General features: G+C 39.7%; 2 protein-coding genes across 2 annotated transcripts in view; one reads left to right on the top strand and one right to left on the bottom strand.

Annotated features, from left to right (window-relative positions):
• Positions 1–746: 746 nt before the first annotated feature.
• Positions 747–16,254, bottom strand: ppp1r11 (protein phosphatase 1, regulatory (inhibitor) subunit 11). Its single transcript, XM_033637140.2, has 3 exons — positions 15,950–16,254; positions 6,565–6,673; positions 747–2,312 (listed from the first exon to the last, which is right to left on the bottom strand). Exons 1-3 carry the CDS (start codon positions 16,025–16,027, stop codon positions 2,128–2,130), a joined length of 372 nt encoding a protein of 123 aa, XP_033493031.1. The 5' UTR covers positions 16,028–16,254; the 3' UTR covers positions 747–2,127.
• Positions 16,255–16,516: 262 nt separating this feature from the next.
• Positions 16,517–19,681, top strand: part of vars2 (valyl-tRNA synthetase 2, mitochondrial) — a 110,695-nt gene continuing 107,530 nt past the window's right edge. The window contains exons 1-2 of the mRNA XM_078176127.1: positions 16,517–16,771; positions 16,880–17,066. Of these exons, the coding sequence (XP_078032253.1) occupies positions 16,893–17,066 (174 nt within the window). The 5' untranslated portion in view covers positions 16,517–16,771; positions 16,880–16,892. The remainder of the gene's footprint in view (positions 16,772–16,879; positions 17,067–19,681) is intronic.

A 19,681-nucleotide genomic window follows, 5' to 3' on the forward strand; every position in this document is an offset into this window, starting at 1 on the left:
TTCCATACATTTTTTTAATTGTCGTAAAAGTCTAGTTACCACTGGGTGGTAAATAAAGGTGTAAGTGCAGGCTGATTAAGCATTAACAAAAAAACAAAATGACTAAAAAGTTTAGATTTATAATATACTTATACTTTAGCATATATTTGTTACACTACTATCTTTGGGTTTTGGATAAAACCCAGATTTAGATGTCACCTTATAGATCTCCAAAATTTGTGATGGCTGTTATTCTATTTTTTTGCAATTCTGAAGACCAAACAATGAATAAATTACCATTAAACTTCAGTTAAAATCCTTGTCCCAATTAAACACCCAGTCCCTTTTACTAGCCCAGCATGGTTACACATTTTGACAAATATACACCTGTCTCAATTAGACGCATGGTCTGGTTGCCAAGCAGTTAATTTTCATAAAAGTTCCTTAAATTACGTGTCCATTCCTTGATTACACTGTAAGTTATTCATATTCCTTTAGTCCATAATGGTCCCTATATCAAAAGAATCAAAAAGGTTTTTCATAAAAATGATTCCAAGTTGTGAGTATTGTTTCAACAGGATGAAGTGCTATTGTGTTGGTATGCCAGGTGCCATAATCCTCCAGTGCCATAACCATCCTGTTGATTTCAGTGATTTAAGCAAATGATAGCCCGGGCAATTTAATGGTAATTGAAAAACATCAAGTAAAAATAAATACAGGGTTCTCACACTTTTTTATGGACAAAATTTTCAATTTTTTCCTTGACCTTTCAATGTGTGATAATAAAGTTTTTTTTCTTAGCCCACTTGGCTGGTGTTTTTAAACATGGGTTTCAAACCCTATTCAGGCATAATTTTAGCCAGCTGGCACACATGAAGGGAAAGACAAACCCAGGGAGAAAATGACAAAAACATGTGTGGTACTAAACAAAATGTTGTTTTACATCAATGCATAATAGAGCTTACATTACATCAAAAGCTGCAGAAAATTAATTTGATGTTATGCTACATTATGTGGAAGGTTAACCATGTGAGATTATTCTAACAATTTCATTATACATAACAAATACCATGACTTTTCAAAAACTTTCAATGATTTTGACTAATTCCATGACTTTTCCAGGCCTGGAAAATGTCACTGAGAAATTCCATGACTTTTCAATGTTTTCCATCACTGTGGGTAAGAAATAACAGATTTAAACTGATTTCTTAATTTGTCAGTTAGTAGACTGACATAAAATGAATCTGCATCTCTTTTGATAATTGAGTATTGGTAATTATCTGAGTTTGTTTAAAGCATAAATGCCAAACACCCCAGCTGTTGTGCCATGTGAGGATCTGATGCTTTTCTTTGTCACGTAAACAGAATATTTTTTAGTATTTCTTGGTTTTAGACTGGTAGTCAAATACTGTTCACCTTGGGTCCTGGATAGAGTGATGGGCCATGTTCTCTGCCTTCAGACAATTTATAGACAAACCATTTCTTGATTAGATGTGAAAATATTCAGCAGATTCAGCAATGTTGAAAATAATTGTCAGATGAAACCTTAAATGCATTTCAGCATTAACAACTCTGATAAAAATAAAAGCAAACATGATGTTCACTGTGATGGATCACAAACCTCAAAGTTTATTGTCATAGCATGTGGAGTAAATGGAAACCAATGGCTACCAGGAAAATAGGAAAGCATTTTAAATTCTACCATTCCACTACATGCTTTGGAAAATACCATGTGTGATCTGAAGTTATAGGGCTGAAACATGCAAAATTTAAATTTAAACTCTGTTATCATCAGAACATGTCTTTTTTTATTAAAAAAAAAGCACTTTAAAATTTGAAGTCATTATTCAATGTTATGTATGTCAGTTGGCACAATACTGAGCATGCTTTCAGTTGCTGAAAGGAGAGCAGGATTTTCAATTAGGCTTATTCAATAATCCCAGTTGCTCTGTGCTTTTTCAGGGCAGCAGTACAGAGGCTATAATCCTGCTCCAGCAGCTGGGGAGTTTCTGACTCATGACTGAAATGCAGCATCAGGCCTACCTGTACTTCAGTGATAGAATTAAACTAAAAAAGAGTGCAGTTTTGTAATCTGTCATTGTCGTGGTGAGAAACCCCTCTGACCCCACAATCAGCCTGCAGTGCTGATTAGTGGGTGTGTGACCCTCCAGAGTTTGGGGGCACTGTGGTACCCCCGCCCCCCCTCTGTCCATGACCTCTCCTGCCGTGGCCCAGGATACAGTGAGCACTGCCACACCCTTCATCATCATCCTCTCCCTCGCTTTCAGAGGACGATTCTCCAAACTGTCGGGGCTTCTCATAAATACAGCAGCCTGAAACACAACATACAAGGTTAGGATTGATCCAGGTGATCTCCATCCACAGCTGATGCCTTCACTGATTCACTGGAAGTTCGTAGTTTGAAAATCAAAAATAGAACATGACACCTTGTTCAAACACTTGTGTTCAGAAATAGTAACAAAAGGCAGTGTGTGGTAAAAATAGCTTTAAGCTGCTGTTCAATTTGATAAATTGAGTCCTGCAGCAGAAAGATGAAGAGGCAGAGTTATGTATCAGAAGCCCTATTTACACAGTGATGGCGCTATAGAGCTGCTACAAAGTCCCTTCATCATGCCTCCTTTACGTTTTTACACAGAACCAAATGATGGCGGCATCAATCCGCTCCAGTGTGTGATTTCAGAAAGCATGCTGGCATTACAGAATCAAAGGAGGCGTGACATGTAACACCACAGCGTCAGCCTCTAGTGTGACATATAATATATGCGTTGGCAGCACTTAATAACGATACCAATGGTATGACATGTCAATAACAATCATTTACTGTCTCTTTATATGGGGTCAATCTCATCCTCTGCTCTGAGGGTAAGGAGCTCCTGGACTGGTGCTGCATGATTTGATAAAAATGTGTGATTGCGATTTGAATGGACAATATCGCGATTTGCGATTGTGATTGCGATTACAATATAACACATTAATGGTATGATTAGTCTTCTTGCTTGATTCAGTGTTTCCCCTACATTATATCAGGGGGGCACTGACCTGACCTGACATAGTTATTGTTCTGGACAGTGTAAATAACCATCAACAGACAGACCACAGTCAAACACGCTGCTCACACAGCAGCGCAGCATGGCACTGTACACACAGCGGAGCGAGCCTGTGTTGCGTTCAGGCGTTGTCACGTAAATGACAAATTCCATCACGCCGTAGCACAACACAGCAGCATGTCAAGTGGGCCGAAACTGAGCAAAATTGCTCAGTTTTTCATGTGTTATTATATAGTTTGTTACAGAGTCCGTGATTTCCCCGTGACACTTACAAATGTTTGCGTAATTGTGCTCTGTTGTTTTATGAGGCTCTGGCGGCTTTCAGTTGTCTCTTTGTCTTTAACGTTACATGGCTCGGCTTTCTCTCGCATGCATTCCTCCTACTTTTCTCTGTGCTGTCTCAAGCGCTGATATAGATTGGTCATGTTGCCGCGGGACGTGGCGACTTTAACTTTCAAACTTTTACACAGCACGTCTTTCTGTTAAACACCGCCGTACCTGAATCCAAAGTATCGCCACGTAATAGACGTTGCGTTTTTTCCGCCACCAACTCAGCCTGTTCATGGTCATGCTCATGCTCTTCTTCAGCGTTTGTGTTGGTTACTGCTGCACGCCGGCTGGTCACCTGAACATACGTGCTGCACACACCAGGATACCTTGTGTGCGTAATGTCAACAAACTCCACACACTACAGGAGAGGTAGTCACTTTCACAGGCACACATGTTAACATTTATTTACATTAAATTGCAAATTGCAGTTTTTTATGCGGTTATGTAATCGCACAGCCTGATATTGTGATTGCAATTAGATTAACCGTGCAACACTATCCTGGAACTCATTGTTTTGTGGACATTTACGCAGCTGTTCTTCTTCTTTGAGTTAGCTGCTAACAGCTACTTTTGTAAAAATCTCCCTTGGTGGGTCGTATGTAGGGATAGACCGATATGGATTTTTTAGGGCCTATGTCGATACCGATTTTTTTCCATCACCCTTAGCCGATGACCGATTATGGACTGCCGATTTTCTTGAGCCGATATTTGGGGCCAATACTGCTTTTGCTCCCTCAATTTACATAAAAAAAAAATGACACAATGATAACAAATATTACAGGTCTCAAGTTTAAAATAAGAAACATTTATTGAACAGTAAAAAATACTAAAACAAGATGGAAAGTTGAGGTAGAACAGGTAGAATATTATTATTATTATACATTCAAATAAAAAAGAGTTCAGTGCTCTTAAATCTTCCAGTAATGTCTTTATAAAATAAACAAATATTTAAGCTGAAGCATAAATAAAACAACAACTACTGTACACAGTAGGATTCAACAGCTTTGTTCAACTTAACCACATACTTTCAAATGAAAAAAAGTGCCAGGGAAAAATAAATCCGCAAACCCACACACGTATCGGCCGTTGCTGATACAAGTAAAAAACTCAAATATCGGCCCAATATATCGGCCGGCAGATGTATCGGTCTATCCTTGCGCATCAACACGTCAAAAATGTCACACCTATCCTGCTGGCTGTCCTGTTTATACAGACACCGTTTTGGCGCTGTTACTACCTCTCCTGGTGGCTTAAAGGTGAGACCGCGCTTTCCCCCCGTTCCTCAACTGTACTTTATATACAGCATGGCAAGGCCGCATATTGGCATGAAATTTCCGCCTTAAACAGGCATTGTAAAAAGAGGCTGAAGAGGTTATTTAAATTTCAATGTGAATCATACACCATGTGTGTAGAAGGAGATTAAGGCCATGTACAAATTAAATATTTGAGTTATAACATCAATTGCATTCTGAGGAGGGAGTCAGAATACTGAGATGAAACAATTTTGAGATTTTTCATATGGTCCTCATGCACCATACAACACCTTTAAAGCTACTCTTACCTTTCTTGCATTTCGTTACGTGAGCGGTTACGTCAGTCCAGTCGGAGGCCTCCACGTGGGAAGGACAGACAGGATGCTCGGCCAATCATTGCATTTGGTCCGAATGCAATGATTGGTCGGAGTTTTCTTAGAACCACATGAGAATGGTATAATTATGAGTTTTTATCTCTGGTGGAATTCACTTAGATTTTAGTGTGCCATCAGCTTATTAATAGCATTTTAACCTAAACAAAGAAAACTGTAAAATTTCCAGAAAGGTTAGTGTTGCTTTAATCCCTAAGCATTCTTTACTCAGTTTTCACTCTATGCTCTATAATGTACAGGCTTATGGCATTGTCACTACATGTCTAAGCTATTTTATTCATCCCATATATTAGTTCAATTACTGTGTCTTTCATGTGTATTAATGGACAGAGGAGTGTCTGTGTTCCAGGGATATAGGAACAGTGCTGAGGGACATTCTGCGCCTTGGTGATATTAAAAAAAAATTGTGCAAAATTTAAAAAAAAATATACATACACATGTGAGTTCTGCTTTACTTATTTCTATGTGAGCTCAAAAACATTTTTTGAACTTCAGTTCCCCATCATGCTTTGGGTGATACATGTAATGTTGCCAGTGAGTTATCTGTTGGGTACACATGGACACTATTTTGACATGCATTTATTCACATCTCAACCCTAAAAAGTCATGCTGCATTAGCATTTGCACCCTAACTGTGGATGTGCAGACAAGCTTCACTGGACTGATTTGATACTAAAGAAAACCGTTTGAAAACACTCACAAGTTTGAAAACACTCAAAAGTGTGTTACAAGGACTGTCTTTTGTTCTATGTTTTATAATCTGATTTATGACTACAAATCTGTAATGGACAGCCACTTTTATGGTAAGTGACTTTAGGATATGTAGTACTACAATGTAAATGGAAAAACAGCTAAGCAAGAAAGAAATAGTAAGGGTATTCTTTATACTCTGATTAGTTAATTTGTGGGTTGTTGTAGCAGCAGTCACATTGTGACAATTTTCTTCTAGATTTTAACACTGAATTGTGTGAATGTAGCCTGTCTTCAACCTCTAAAGCTCTAAAACAGTTGATGGCTGTGGCTCAGTGGTATAGGACTACTAGCCCTTTTTAGATAGGAACTGTGCAAATTTGCAGGAAAGCCCAATCAGTCTTCTTTCAGCATTGGCAGTATAAAAACAAAATCGGGGAGTGCGGTAAAATGCCGCCTACCTACTTTTGTTTATACAGAATGTGCCTTTTTCGGGGCAATGGGGGGCGTGAGCAAGTAACAAAACGCAAAAGCAGTATCAGCTCAGCATGTGACATAAACAGTGACGTGGGAGGGAAGCCGCAGCTAGTCAGGCGGCGATTCTCTCGTAAATCGGCCCGTCCTTCACCGTCCCCATCATCTGACGGTTAATGGCCTCTTCGTTTGCGAGGGCAAGGAGGGCGCACAATGCAATTAGAAGTGAGCATAACAATGTGTGACAATCTTACCAGTTTAAACATAATTTAAAAGCAACTCTAGCTATGAAATTCAATAATCTGGCCTTTTCTAAAAGAAAAATAACCTCTGCATTGTCTACATCTCAGTGTGCTCTGATGAGGAAGATGAACTCACATTTTGAAGACCTTCTTCCTAGGTGCTCATTGTCAACAGTGTCACTAGACCACTCCACCTTCTTCTCAGTCTTCCTCTTCCTCAGCTTGATTGTCAGGCTTCGTCCCTCCTGTTACATGTAAGAGATCTTGCTGTGAGATACTGGCCATTGAATGTAAACTGGACATTGTTTTATTGTGTCATCACACAGCAAGACTGTCCTGTATGTCAAGTACTCAAATTCTCAAGGCTCTGCTTTGCAGTTCATGTACATGGGACCTGGGCAAATGCAAATGCAAAATTATTTGGAAGCAATATCTGCAGTAAGCAGTCAACAACAGGGAACATTCAGGATTGTTGTTCCGTTCCCTTTAAACAAATACTATGTCAGCCTATTGTAGAAGCTAATTTATCAATTATACAACAGCTAGTTCCGGCCCTGCAATCTGATTGGTCGAGAGACAGTAAAACCGTGATAATATTGGAGTACAACGTCACGGTTATTTCACTGTGTATGTATCACTCCGCCTCACAGCTGATTGCAATCAACAATCAAATCAAAACTGACGGTTAGTGTCAGTTAGGTCAGCAGTTGCGTTGTAGGCTAATTAATTCATCCACTGTCAAACAGCCAAAAATATGGATTTTTTTCCTAAAATAAGTTTTGAATTGAACTATGAATGGTCATCAGAGGAAGATGAGGGAGAGGAGAAGCTGAATCCATCTGAGCACACATCCAGGTTTGTCAGTGTTTCATCAGTGGAGCTCAATGACTTGGAGAAAAGCAACATACTGTCAGATCAGAAGGCAGAGTCAGCTGTGCCTGTGAAGCGACAGTCCACCATGCAGTCACCAGAGACTTTTTTCACCGGCTGCACAATTAATGGAAACGTGCAGATAAATGTGTATAAAGAGTAAGTGCCTGGCGCACCATGTCTGCGTTACATAGCAACGGTGACAGCAGAGTCCTGAGGGAACTATTTTTGTTGGCGGAAGACAAATAAAATGCTTAAATTATCTATTTTGTCCTCATTTTTCAACATTTCTTAATCAGCCTTGCTTATTTAACTGTTGAACTGCTGTATAAAAGCAATATCACACTCGAGCTCGTGATGATGAACATCACTCCCTCTCGTGTGATATTGCTTAAATATATGTATGTATATATATATATATATATATATATATATATATATATACACATATACACACACACACACACACACACATATATATATGTATATATATATATATATATATATATATACTCCACCGTGTTTCACAGATGAGCTTGTATGTTTGGGATCATGAGCAGATCCTTTCTTTCTCCAAACTTTCGCCTTTCCATCACTTTGGAAAAAGTTAATCTTTGTCTCATCAGTCCATAAAACTTTTTCCCAGAATTTTTGAGGCTCATCTCTGTACCTTTTGGCAAATTCCAGCCTGGCCTTCCTATACTTCTTGCTAATGAGTGGTTTGCATCTTCTGGTGTAGCCTCTGTACTTTTGTTCATGAAGTCTTCTGCGAACAGTAGATTGTGATACCTTCACTCCTGCCCTCTGGAGGTTGTTGCTGATGTCACTAACAGTTGTTTTAGGGTCTTTCTTTACAGCTCTCACAATGTTTCTGTCATCAACTGCTGATGTTTTCCTTGGTCTACCTGTTCGACGTCTGTTGCTTAGTACACCAGTGGTTTCTTTCTTCTTCAGGACATTCCAAATGGTTATACTGGCTATGGGCAATGTTTGTGCAATGGCTCTGATTGATTGTTCATCTTCTCTCAGATTCACAATTGCTTCTTTTTCACCCATAGACAGCTCTCTGGTTTTCATGTTGGTTCCACCTCTAAATGCAGTCTGCACAGGCAAAACCTATCGTACCCAATCTGAAACTGAGCTCAGACATTCAGTGCTATTTATTGTTTGAATACTCAATGTAATTGGGAGACACCTGGGCAACAAAACACACCTGTCAGTCACATGTTCCAATACTTTTGCTCTTATGAAAAATGGGTGGGTTCAAACAAAAGGTGCTATCTTCTAAGTTGTGTATCAGATCCAGATGTAAATACCTGGAAATGAAAGCTGAAATGTTGATCTCTTGTCCCATATTCATCTTTTGATGTCAAACCCAAATATTTTCAGTCTACAACAAAAATAAAGGAATTGGCCTCACTGTTCCAATACTTGTGGAGGGCACTGTATATATATATATATATATATATATATATATATATATATATACAGTACAGGCCAAAAGTTTGGACACACCTTCTCATTCAATGCGTTTTCTTTATTTTTATGACTATTTACATTGTAGATTCTCGCTGAAGGCATCAAAACTATGAATGAACACATGTGGAGTTATGTACTTAACAAAAAAAGGTGAAATAACTGAAAACATGTTTTATATTCTAGTTTCTTCAAAATAGCCACCCTTTGCTCTGATTACTGCTTTGCACACTCTTGGCATTCTCTCCATGAGCTTCAAGAGGTAGTCACCTGAAATGGTTTCCACTTCACAGGTGTGCCTTATCAGGGTTAATTAGTGGAATTTCTTGCTTAATCAATGGGGTTGGGACCATCAGTTGTGTTGTGCAGAAGTCAGGTTAATACACAGCCGACAGCCCTATTGGACAACTGTTAAAATTCATATTATGGCAAGAACCAATCAGCTAACTAAAGAAAAACTGGTGGCCATCATTACTTTAAGAAATGAAGGTCAGTCAGTCCGGAAAATTGCAAAAACTTTAAATGTGTCCCCAAGTGGAGTCGCAAAAACCATCAAGCGCTACAATGAAACTGGCACACATGAGGACCGACCCAGGAAAGGAAGACCAAGAGTCACCTCTGCTTCTGAGGATAAGTTCATCCGAGTCACCAGCCTCAGAAATCGCAAGTTAACAGCAGCTCAGATCAGAGACCAGATGAATGCCACACAGAGTTCTAGCAGCAGACCCATCTCTAGAACAACTGTTAAGAGGAGACTGCGCCAATCAGGCCTTCATGGTCAAATAGCTGCTAGGAAACCACTGCTAAGGAGAGGCAACAAGCAGAAGAGATTTGTTTGGGCCAAGAAACACAAGGAATGGACATTAGACCAGTGGAAATCTATGCTTTGGTCTGATGAGTCCAAATTTGAGATCTTTGGTTCCAACCGCCGTGTCTTTGTGAGACGCAGAAAAGGTGAACGGATGGATTCCACATGCCTGGTTCCCACTGTGAAGCATGGAGGAGGAGGTGTGATGGTGTGGGGGTGTTTTGCTGGTGACACTGTTGGGGATTTATTCAAAATTGAAGGCACACTGAACCAGCATGGCTACCACAGCATCCTGCAGCGACATGCCATCCCATCCGGTTTGCGTTTAGTTGGACCATCATTTATTTTTCAACAGGACAATGACCACAAAAACACCACCAGGCTGTGTAAGGGCTATTTGACCAAGAAGGAGAGTGATGGAGTGCTGCGGCAGATGACCTGGCCTCCACAGTCACCGGACCTGAACCCAATCGAGATGGTTTGGGGTGAGCTGGACCGCAGAGTGAAGGCAAAGGGGCCAACAAGTGCTAAACACCTCTGGGAACTCCTTCAAGACTGTTGGAAAACCATTTCAGGTGACTACCTCTTGAAGCTCATGGAGAGAATGCCAAGAGTGTGCAAAGCAGTAATCAGAGCAAAGGGTGGCTATTTTGAAGAAACTAGAATATAAAACATGTTTTCAGTTATTTCACCTTTTTTTATTAAGTACATAACTCCACATGTGTTCATTCATAGTTTTGATGCCTTCAGTGAGAATCTACAATGTAAGTGGTCATGAAAATAAAGAAAACGCATTGAATGAGAAGGTGTGTCCAAACTTTTGCCCTCCACAAGTATTGGAACAGTGAGGCCAATTCCTTTATTTTTGTTGTAGACTGAAAATATTTGGGTTTGACATCAAAAGATGAATATGGGACAAGAGATCAACATTTCAGCTTTCATTTCCAGGTATTTACATCTGGATCTGATACACAACTTAGAAGATAGCACCTTTTGTTTGAACCCACCCATTTTTCATAAGAGCAAAAGTATTGGAACATGTGACTGACAGGTGTGTTTTGTTGCCCAGGTGTCTCTCAATTACATTGAGTATTCAAACAATAAATAGCACTGAATGTCTGAGCTCAGTTTCAGATTGGGTACGATAGGTTTTGCCTGTGCAGACTGCATTTAGAGGTGGAACCAACATGAAAACCAGAGAGCTGTCTATGGGTGAAAAAGAAGCAATTGTGAATCTGAGAGAAGATGAACAATCAATCAGAGCCATTGCACAAACATTGCCCATAGCCAGTATAACCATTTGGAATGTCCTGAAGAAGAAAGAAACCACTGGTGTACTAAGCAACAGACGTCGAACAGGTAGACCAAGGAAAACATCAGCAGTTGATGACAGAAACATTGTGAGAGCTGTAAAGAAAGACCCTAAAACAACTGTTAGTGACATCAGCAACAACCTCCAGAGGGCAGGAGTGAAGGTATCACAATCTACTGTTCGCAGAAGACTTCATGAACAAAAGTACAGAGGCTACACCAGAAGATGCAAACCACTCATTAGCAAGAAGTATAGGAAGGCCAGGCTGGAATTTGCCAAAAGGTACAGAGATGAGCCTCAAAAATTCTGGGAAAAAGTTTTATGGACTGATGAGACAAAGATTAACTTTTTCCAAAGTGATGGAAAGGCGAAAGTTTGGAGAAAGAAAGGATCTGCTCATGATCCCAAACATACAAGCTCATCTGTGAAACACGGTGGAGGTAATGTCATGGCTTGGGCTTGCATGGCTTCTTCTGGGACGGGCTCTTTCATCTTCATTGATGATGTAACACATGATGGCAGCAGCAAAATGAACTCAGAAGTCTACAGAAACATTTTGTCTGCTAATTTAAAGAAAGACGCAACCAAACTGATTGGGAGATCCTTCATCATGCAGCAAGATAACGACCCAAAACACACTGCCAAAACAACAAAGGAGTTCATCAGGGGCAAGAAGTGGAAGGTTTTAGACTGGCCAAGTCAGTCTCCAGACTTAAACCCAATAGAGCATGCATTTTACCTGCTGAAGAGGAGACTGAAGGGAGTAACCCCCCAAAACAAACAACAACTGAAAGAGGCTGCGGTGAAAGCCTGGAAAAGCATCACAAAAGAAGAATGCAAAAGTTTGGTGATGTCAATGGGTCACAGGCTTGATGCAGTTATTGAAAGCAAAGGATTTGCAACTAAATATTAAGTCTCATTCACTTTAATCTATTTTAAGTTTATATGTTCCAATACTTTTGCTCACCTAAAAATTTTGTGTTCCATTACAAATAATGCTATCTTCTAAGGTGTGTATCAGATCCAGATGTAAATACCTGGAAATAAAAGCTGAAATGTTGATCTCTTGTCTCATATTCATCTTTTGATGGCAAACCCAAATGTTTTCAGTCGACAACAAAAGTAAACGAATTGGACTCACTGTTCCAATACTTTTGGAGGGCACTGTATATATACACACACACACACACATATATATATATGCATATATATGCCTCAGGCAAAGTTTCATTTTTATGCGGATGACACCATTTTGTATAGTTCTGCTTCATCATTAGCAAGTGCCATAGAACATCTGCAATCTGCCTTTAATATCGTTCAGAAAAATCTTTATAAATTGAGACTCGTACTCAGTTCTGACAAAACTAAAATTATGTGCTTTTCGAAGTCAAAGAACACAGATGATGATGTTTGTCAGATTGTTACGCTATATGACAAAGTGATTGAACGAGTATCAGTCTACAAATATCTGGGATTTTTCTTAGAAGAAAATTTGTCTTTTAAACATCACATTGAGTGTCTTACGAAAAAACTCAGGGTTAAGTTGGGTTTCTATTTCAGAAACAAATGTTGTTTCTCCTTTAGTGCGAGAAAAAGACTTATACAAGCAACATTTCTATCAATACTTGACTACGGTGACATTTTATATATGCATGCAAATTTATCTTCTCTGAAAATGCTGGATTCAGTGTATCATGCAGCATTAAGGTTTGTAACTGATTCTGGTTTTCGTACTCATCACTGCGGCTTGTATGAGAGTGTTGGTTGGCCTTCTTTGCACAATCGTAGATTGGAACATTGGTACATTTTTCTTTATAAGGCCATATTGTGTGATTTGCCTTCTTATTTATGTTCTCTCTTGATTCCTAAAGTCGCCAGGAGCTGTAATCTTCGGTCAGATGGACAAATTATGTATGTCGTTCCTCAAACACAAACTGTCTTTGGTGAAAGTGCCTTTAAAGTATTCGCACCCTCGTCCTGGTGTGAGTTACAGAGACATTTTAAAATGGATTACCTGCCATGTATGGAACATTTTAAAAGTAGGATTAAGGACTATTTGAGTACTGAATGCACATGTCCTGTTATTGAGCACTGCTGGTGATTACTGTCTTGAAGTGAATTGCCAACTGTTTTGTAACTGTTTGTTTCATGTTGTCTGTTTTAACCTATTGTGTTTTTTAGTGCAACTATTATGCTGCTGTCTTGGCCAGGACTCCCTTGCAAAAGAGATTCTGAATCTCAGTGGAACTATTTCCTGGTAAAATAAAGGTTAAAATAAAAAAAATAAAAAAACATATACACACACACACACACACACACATATATATATATATATACATATATATATACACACACACAAACACACACATATATATGTGTGTGTGTGTGTATGTGTGTGTGTGTGTGTGTATGTACATTGTATTGGTATTTATACATATGCATAGTCTGAAATATAATTATCTGTTAAAGCATTAAGGACGCATTCACACTGGCGCTATTTGGTCCACCTTAAACAAACCCTGGTCCGCTTTCAGTTCGTTTGGAGTGGTGTGAACGCTTATTAGAACTCTGGTGTGGACCAAACGAGCAAACTCTGGTCTGCTTGAAAACTGGGGGTCTTAATTCACTTGCAAGTGAACCCTCGTGCGGTTCGCTTACAGTGGGAAATGAAAACCGACTATCCAGCAAACCAAAGAGAGGAAGTGAACCAAAGAGAAGAAGTGACGTAGAGAGCATTGCATTTTGACGTTTGGTGTTTTTGTGGTGACCAAGCCGGCTGAAGGGGATGGATTTCTGTTTTTGGTCCTGGCCAATTGATTCTTCCTGGTCAGTGGTCGTTTTGGGCAATACCGCACCCAAACAAGCAGCTGTTGTAACTGTGTGACGTTGTCCAGGCAGTTTGGTCCACTTTAAAAAGTGCAGTGTGAAATGAAGGTGTGAAATTTTTTGGCATTCCCCACTAAATCAAACCGAGTTCCTGGGACTGTCCTGGTGTGAATGCGCCCTTAGATTTCTTTTCATTAATAGGCAAAGGCCAAACCAGGAAAAACAGAACCAGACCTGAAGCATATGGACATGGATGTCCACATTTTGACTTTACACACTAAACTACTGTAGATGCATGATTGTTTATACTGTAATCACTGCTTTTTCAGCGACCTCCAGGCTCATGGAGTGGCACGTCTCAGTCAGGTCTGAATATGATATGATATGATTTGCGTTTTTTCTCCAGCCCTGATGAAGACCAACAGTGGTCGAAACATGTTGGCTTTTTAATGAGTTGGCCATTATATTAAAGCCTTTTAAACCTAATCTTTCCTTCCTCATTCTCATTTTTGTTTTGAGTGCCTGGATTCTTTTCCTGTTTGCAGTATTTTGGAGTTCCCTCCTTTTTTCCAAGAGCATCTGATACATTTTTGGATCTACACTCTACAACACAGAGCAACCAGTTATCTGTTTTTCTATGATATGATTTGACTTGATATATTTATTGCTGCTTTAGGAAGTAGTCTGTTTTTCATATCATTAACGTTGCTGACAGGAGGACCTCAGTTCAATACCTGGTGTGTGCCTAGAATCAAATCTTGACCACAACCTGCAATCCCAATCAAAGGATTACTGTTAAAGGAATAGTTCAGAATTTTTTTAAGTGGGGTTGTATGGAATACTTATTCATAGTCAGTGTATTAAAAAGAATTGATGTCAGTTGGTATGCCCCCCGTTTGGAGAAGCAGCCTGGAGTCCAACACAACAACTAAGAAATGAACTGCTGTGGTTGGTGTTCAGCAGCGGAATGCAGTTTAGCCCCTAAAAAAAGTCCCACCTAAAAAACTGATTGTCAGTTTAAGAATGTGCAGAGGTTTTAGCCTGCTGAACACAGGAGCTGCCTTGATCAGTTAGTTAGTATGTGTTATTGCTTGACTTTGGTGAATCTAAACTAACCCTTTAAAATGGCAAAGTCACACAATAAGACAAACAAAATAATTGATCGAAGCAGCAGTAGACCAGCAGCTCCTGTGTTCAGCCATGTTTAATCACTGTTTTCCTCAATGGAGACCGGCCCTGAGGAGAGCAATATAACTGCTTCATTTTCCAGTTGGAAATCTCTGTCTGACATTAAAGTGAAGCAGTGAAAATAATCTCAATACAGTTTACACTTGAACTAATATTCTTTTTTTGTTTAATGAGACTTTTTTTTTTAAGGTGGCTAAAGTATATTTTGTTCCTGCCCCCATCCACAGTGATGCATTGCTTAGCTTCCATGACTCCAGCCTGCTTCTCCAAACTGGGGGCATGCCAACTGACATCTACTGTATGTAACAATACAAAAATACAAAACACAAAACAACAATACTGACTACGGATAAGCACCCCATACAGCCCCGCTTCAAAAAATTTGAACTGTCCCTTTAATTTAACTCACCAAGGGGTTCCTGAGGTTTCTACCGTTTTTTTCCCCCGTTAAAGGGGTTTTTTTGGGGAGTTTTTCCTTATCCGCTGTGAGGGTCCAAAGGACAGAGGGATGTTGTATGCTGTAAAGCCCTGTGAGGCAAATTGTTATTTGTGATATTGGGCTTTATAAATAAAATTGATTGAAAATTGATTGAGGGGCAGCCCCCTCACTCTGACATCTCTCCACTTTGTGCATGTATAGGTCCTGTTGTTCATGTGTGTGTCTTTCGGACCTGTGTGTAATTGACAAGCAAGAGTGAAAACATTGAATTTCCCCTCAGGGGGATTAATAAAGCAAATAAACTTATAAACTTAAACTTAATTCATAACGTTACACGAGAACATTTGACACATTACGCACGGGCATATACGCTTGCGATAATGTCAGCAGTACTTATCTAACATCGTAACTAGTAATGTAATTTTAGAGGATATTAAGTTAAGTGACACTTGGGCCTAGCGAAGGTTCACAAGGCAGGACTGAGAGCCATGTTTCGGGTTGATAACATGAACGCAGCGCGGCCTGGTTACAGCTGGAAACAACTGAACGGGTTTTTGGTCTGCAGTTCCACCAGGTAAGCAAAACAAGACCAGCCTGCTTACCTGCTGGGGCGGCGGCGGTGTGCTAGTCTGAACAGTCTCCGTTATCGTCTCACTTGATGTCCCGGGAACGTCTGCCATCCCTGGAGCTGCTTTGCTAACGCTACCGTTAGCTAGCTTTAAAATGTTTAAGTGCCGAAGTTGACCGTCAGTGATAGACAGTGTCTGTAATATAATGATAGCTTCAATGACAGACCCGTCTCCTGTAAACCGTAAAGTGTATTAAAATTAAAAGGTTGTGAAAGTAAATATTATGAAGCGTTGAGCACTACGGTGAGATGTGGTTAACACAAAGTCAAGCTGTAAAATAAGATGTTCTGTCTCAAAACGGAAGTTTAATGTTTTCACGCCAAAATGATTATCAGCTATATTGCACTACGTTAAAAAAAATGCCACGCCAAACTCCTGTGTGATTTCATAATATTATGTATGCAATGAAACAGCATTTAGGACATTAATGGTAAGTTACATTTTTAGTGATTTCTTTTTCCATACGTCGTTTTATTTTCAAATGTAGGCAGGATGCTTCGTTTCTTTTACAGCAGTAGTGTTGTGGGGAAGACATTTCCAGACGGACAGTAGGTATTTCCTGTTGTCCGTTAAGTTTTAACACTCCGTCAACAAGCAGAATCCACATGCGGAGAATAGAATTTAAAAGTACATTTTGTGACAGAATAATATTAAATTACATTTTTCTACGAGGTTACACTGTTCTTTAAGGTTTACTTATAACCAGCACCATTATAGACATGCACATTCTCTGGCTTATAACATTAGTAACATGGCGGCAAAGTTAAAAGGTCGTGGCTAGCATTTCTGAGCACAGTAAGTAAAGTTCGCTACGTGAAATATTACCTACTGTGATTGCAGATCAATTATTTATTATCTAATTTCTCTGAATCAACTGTGCTTCTGTGCTTGTTTTGTGCGTAGTGTGTTACTGAGGATGTGGAGGGCAGGTCGTGTCCTGAGTTTGAGGCTGGTGGAGAGAGGAGCTGCCAGACACCACAGCAACACACCGAAACCTCCATCCCTCTCTTCATCCTCTCGACGCCCCCAAGCAGAGAAACAGAGGCGTAGAAGAGAGCGGGAGGAGGCCATATTGTCAAATCAACACAGTGTAAGTAGCGCAGAAGCATTGGGAAAAGAAAATAGCTGCGAACATTTCCATCCAGAGCAAAATAAATGGAGTCTAAGATTCTGAATTAAATCTTTGTCAAACGGTCCATGAGGAAATAATATTATAGTGATGACATCACTGTATGTTTGAGAGATAAAGATGCTGAAACTGTGGAAGATGTTTCCCCCAAAATAATTTTGTATGGACACCCTCGGTCCAACTGTGTAATGTTGCATTCAATAAGACCTGTTAAAGCTGCTGTATCACTAAGGAGAAAAGCCTGGAGTTCATGATCAACCATGTGGTAATGTTTGGTTTGTAGTTAAAGGGGCAATAAGTGAAATTCACCATTTCTAGACTGAAGGAATTAAAAAATCGCTGGAGTATAGCATGACCTCACACACCCTCTCTCTATGTTAATCTCCAGCCCCTTGTTTACAAGCTGGTCTGGCTGTGCGTTCATGTACAGTACAGGCCAAAAGTTTGGACACACCTTCTCATTCAATGCGTTTTCTTTATTTTCATGACTATTTACATTGTAGATTCTCACTGAAGGCATCAAAACTATGAATGAACACATGTGGAGTTATGTACTTAACAAAAAAAGATGAAATAACTGAAAACATGTTTTATATTCTAGTTTCTTCAAAATAGCCACCCTTTGCTCTGATTACTGCTTTGCACACTCTTGGCATTCTCTCGACCCAAGGATTGAGCCCTGCGGCACTCTGCAGTGGAGAGATGCTGTGGAGGATGTAGCGTCTCCTAGGCTGACACAGAAGCTTCTCCCAGACAGGTATGACCTGAAAAATTCCAAGGCTGAACCTTTAATGCCAACCCAGTGCTCCAGACGGGAAAGCAAAATAATGTGATCTACAGTGTCAAACCCTGCAGTGAGATCTAACAGTACAAGAATGAGAGAGTCACCAGAGTCCGTGGCCAAAAATATGTCATTGAAAATTCTTAGGAGTGCAGTCCCGGTACTATTGAGTGCTTTGTAACCGGACTGGAACACTTCCAAAATGCCATGAGTGTTAAAAAATGACATCAGTTGGACAAGCACAATTTTTTCCAAAACTTTGGAAAGAAACGGGAGCTTGGACATAGGCCTAAAATTGGATAGGACTGAGGCATCAAGGCTGGGCTTCTTAATCAGCGGTTGCACCACAGCATGTTTAAAATTTGCTGGTACATCTCCTGCCAGGCTTTCTTTTGTGATCCTTTGGACGTTTGGCCCTATAGCCCTGCTGGTCTCTTTAACAAGGCAAGGGGGAAGGACGTCTAAGGGGGAGCTAGAGGGTTTCATGTGGGAAATTATTTCCTGTAGCTCGGAAAGAGACACAGGCTCAAAATGGCTAAAAGTGGCAGGGCAGGTGGCCATAGTAGAGGGGTCATGTGTCGGGGTAGGGATGCTAGCTCTAATGTTGGCTACTTTGTCAATAAAAAATTGTAGAAAGAGCTCACATGTTTCAGAGGAGGCATCAAGACAGACAGACTGGGGGGCGTCAAGAATATCATTAATAGTTTTAAAAAGGACCTGAGGCTTGTGACAGTTGGTTAAAATGATATCAGAAAAGTGTTTCGGTATGAAATTAGCACAATATTTTGGGGGCAATTTTGGCCCCCACGGTCTAAAAAATGGGGGCATTTTCAAAATGTTTGGGGGCCATCAAAAACTTGTAATTATGTTCTAACAATAAGCACATGAAAAGCAAAACCAACTAAGATAGTGTCTTCACTCTTAAGTAGAAACCACTATAAATGAAATAAATAATGGGTTACATAAAGTTATGGTTGCAAAATATCACTCAGATTTCCTATAATTCAACCAGTTTAAATGTGATGATTTAACCATTAATCTACTGATAGCAGTACTAATGTTTCACCACATTACAGTTACTTTTACTGTTAAAAAGGCCAAATTACTATAAATTCCTTAGGTGCACTCCTGGAAATAAGTTAATTTAAAATTTAACATTCATTCTACCTTAATTTTTCATTAATTTGTCATTGTGTAGACACAGATCACCCAAGAAATGGTTAATTTATACTTATGGTACAGCAAAGCGCCCTCCCCTTCTCTGTCAGATTACTGTCACGTAATCAGTGCAGTCTCATTGATTATGTCTGGAAAATGAGTTGTAGACGTGACGGTAAATTAATTTAATGAAAATAAAATTATTCTTTAATGTCAGATTGTAATACTGTTAAAAATATAAATACATATAGTTGTTTTGAGAATTTGGGGGCAATTTTGGCCCCCGGAACATGGCTTTTGGGGGCATTCTTGGATAAATTGCGGGCCAAATGGCCCGTGGCCCTAGCTAATTTCTGACACTGGCTTAGTAGGTCTACTGTAACGTTGGTAAACGCAGACGAGAACTGAACGGCAGTGGAAGGGTTAAGCATACAGCATCGACAAGCTGGTGCGATTTGTTTGTCAGTGTAACATGGGAGAGACACATCGAACAAAACAGGCATATGGTCAGAAAAGAATGCACCACAAACTTCAATGTTGGAAACTGGTAAACCATATGATAGGGCAATGTCAAGCGTGTGCCCGTGCTCTTGTGTGGGACCAGACACAGACTGCACAAGATCAAATGAACCAATGA

This window comes from Epinephelus lanceolatus, chromosome 16 (genome assembly GCF_041903045.1).
Source record: "Epinephelus lanceolatus isolate andai-2023 chromosome 16, ASM4190304v1, whole genome shotgun sequence".
NCBI lineage: Eukaryota > Metazoa > Chordata > Actinopteri > Perciformes > Serranidae > Epinephelus > Epinephelus lanceolatus.

Excerpts from the sequence above, each read along its gene's own strand:
- ppp1r11 (XM_033637140.2), bottom strand. The coding sequence starts at position 16,027 with ATGGCAGACGTTCCCGGGACATCAAGTGAGACGATAACGGAGACTGTT. Across the intron at positions 6,674-15,949 it reads CACCGCCGCCGCCCCAGCAG|GAGGGACGAAGCCTGACAAT; the intron begins GTAAGCAGGCTG and ends TACATGTAACAG. Across the intron at positions 2,313-6,564 it reads AGGAAGAAGGTCTTCAAAAT|GCTGCTGTATTTATGAGAAG; the intron begins GTGAGTTCATCT and ends GTTGTGTTTCAG.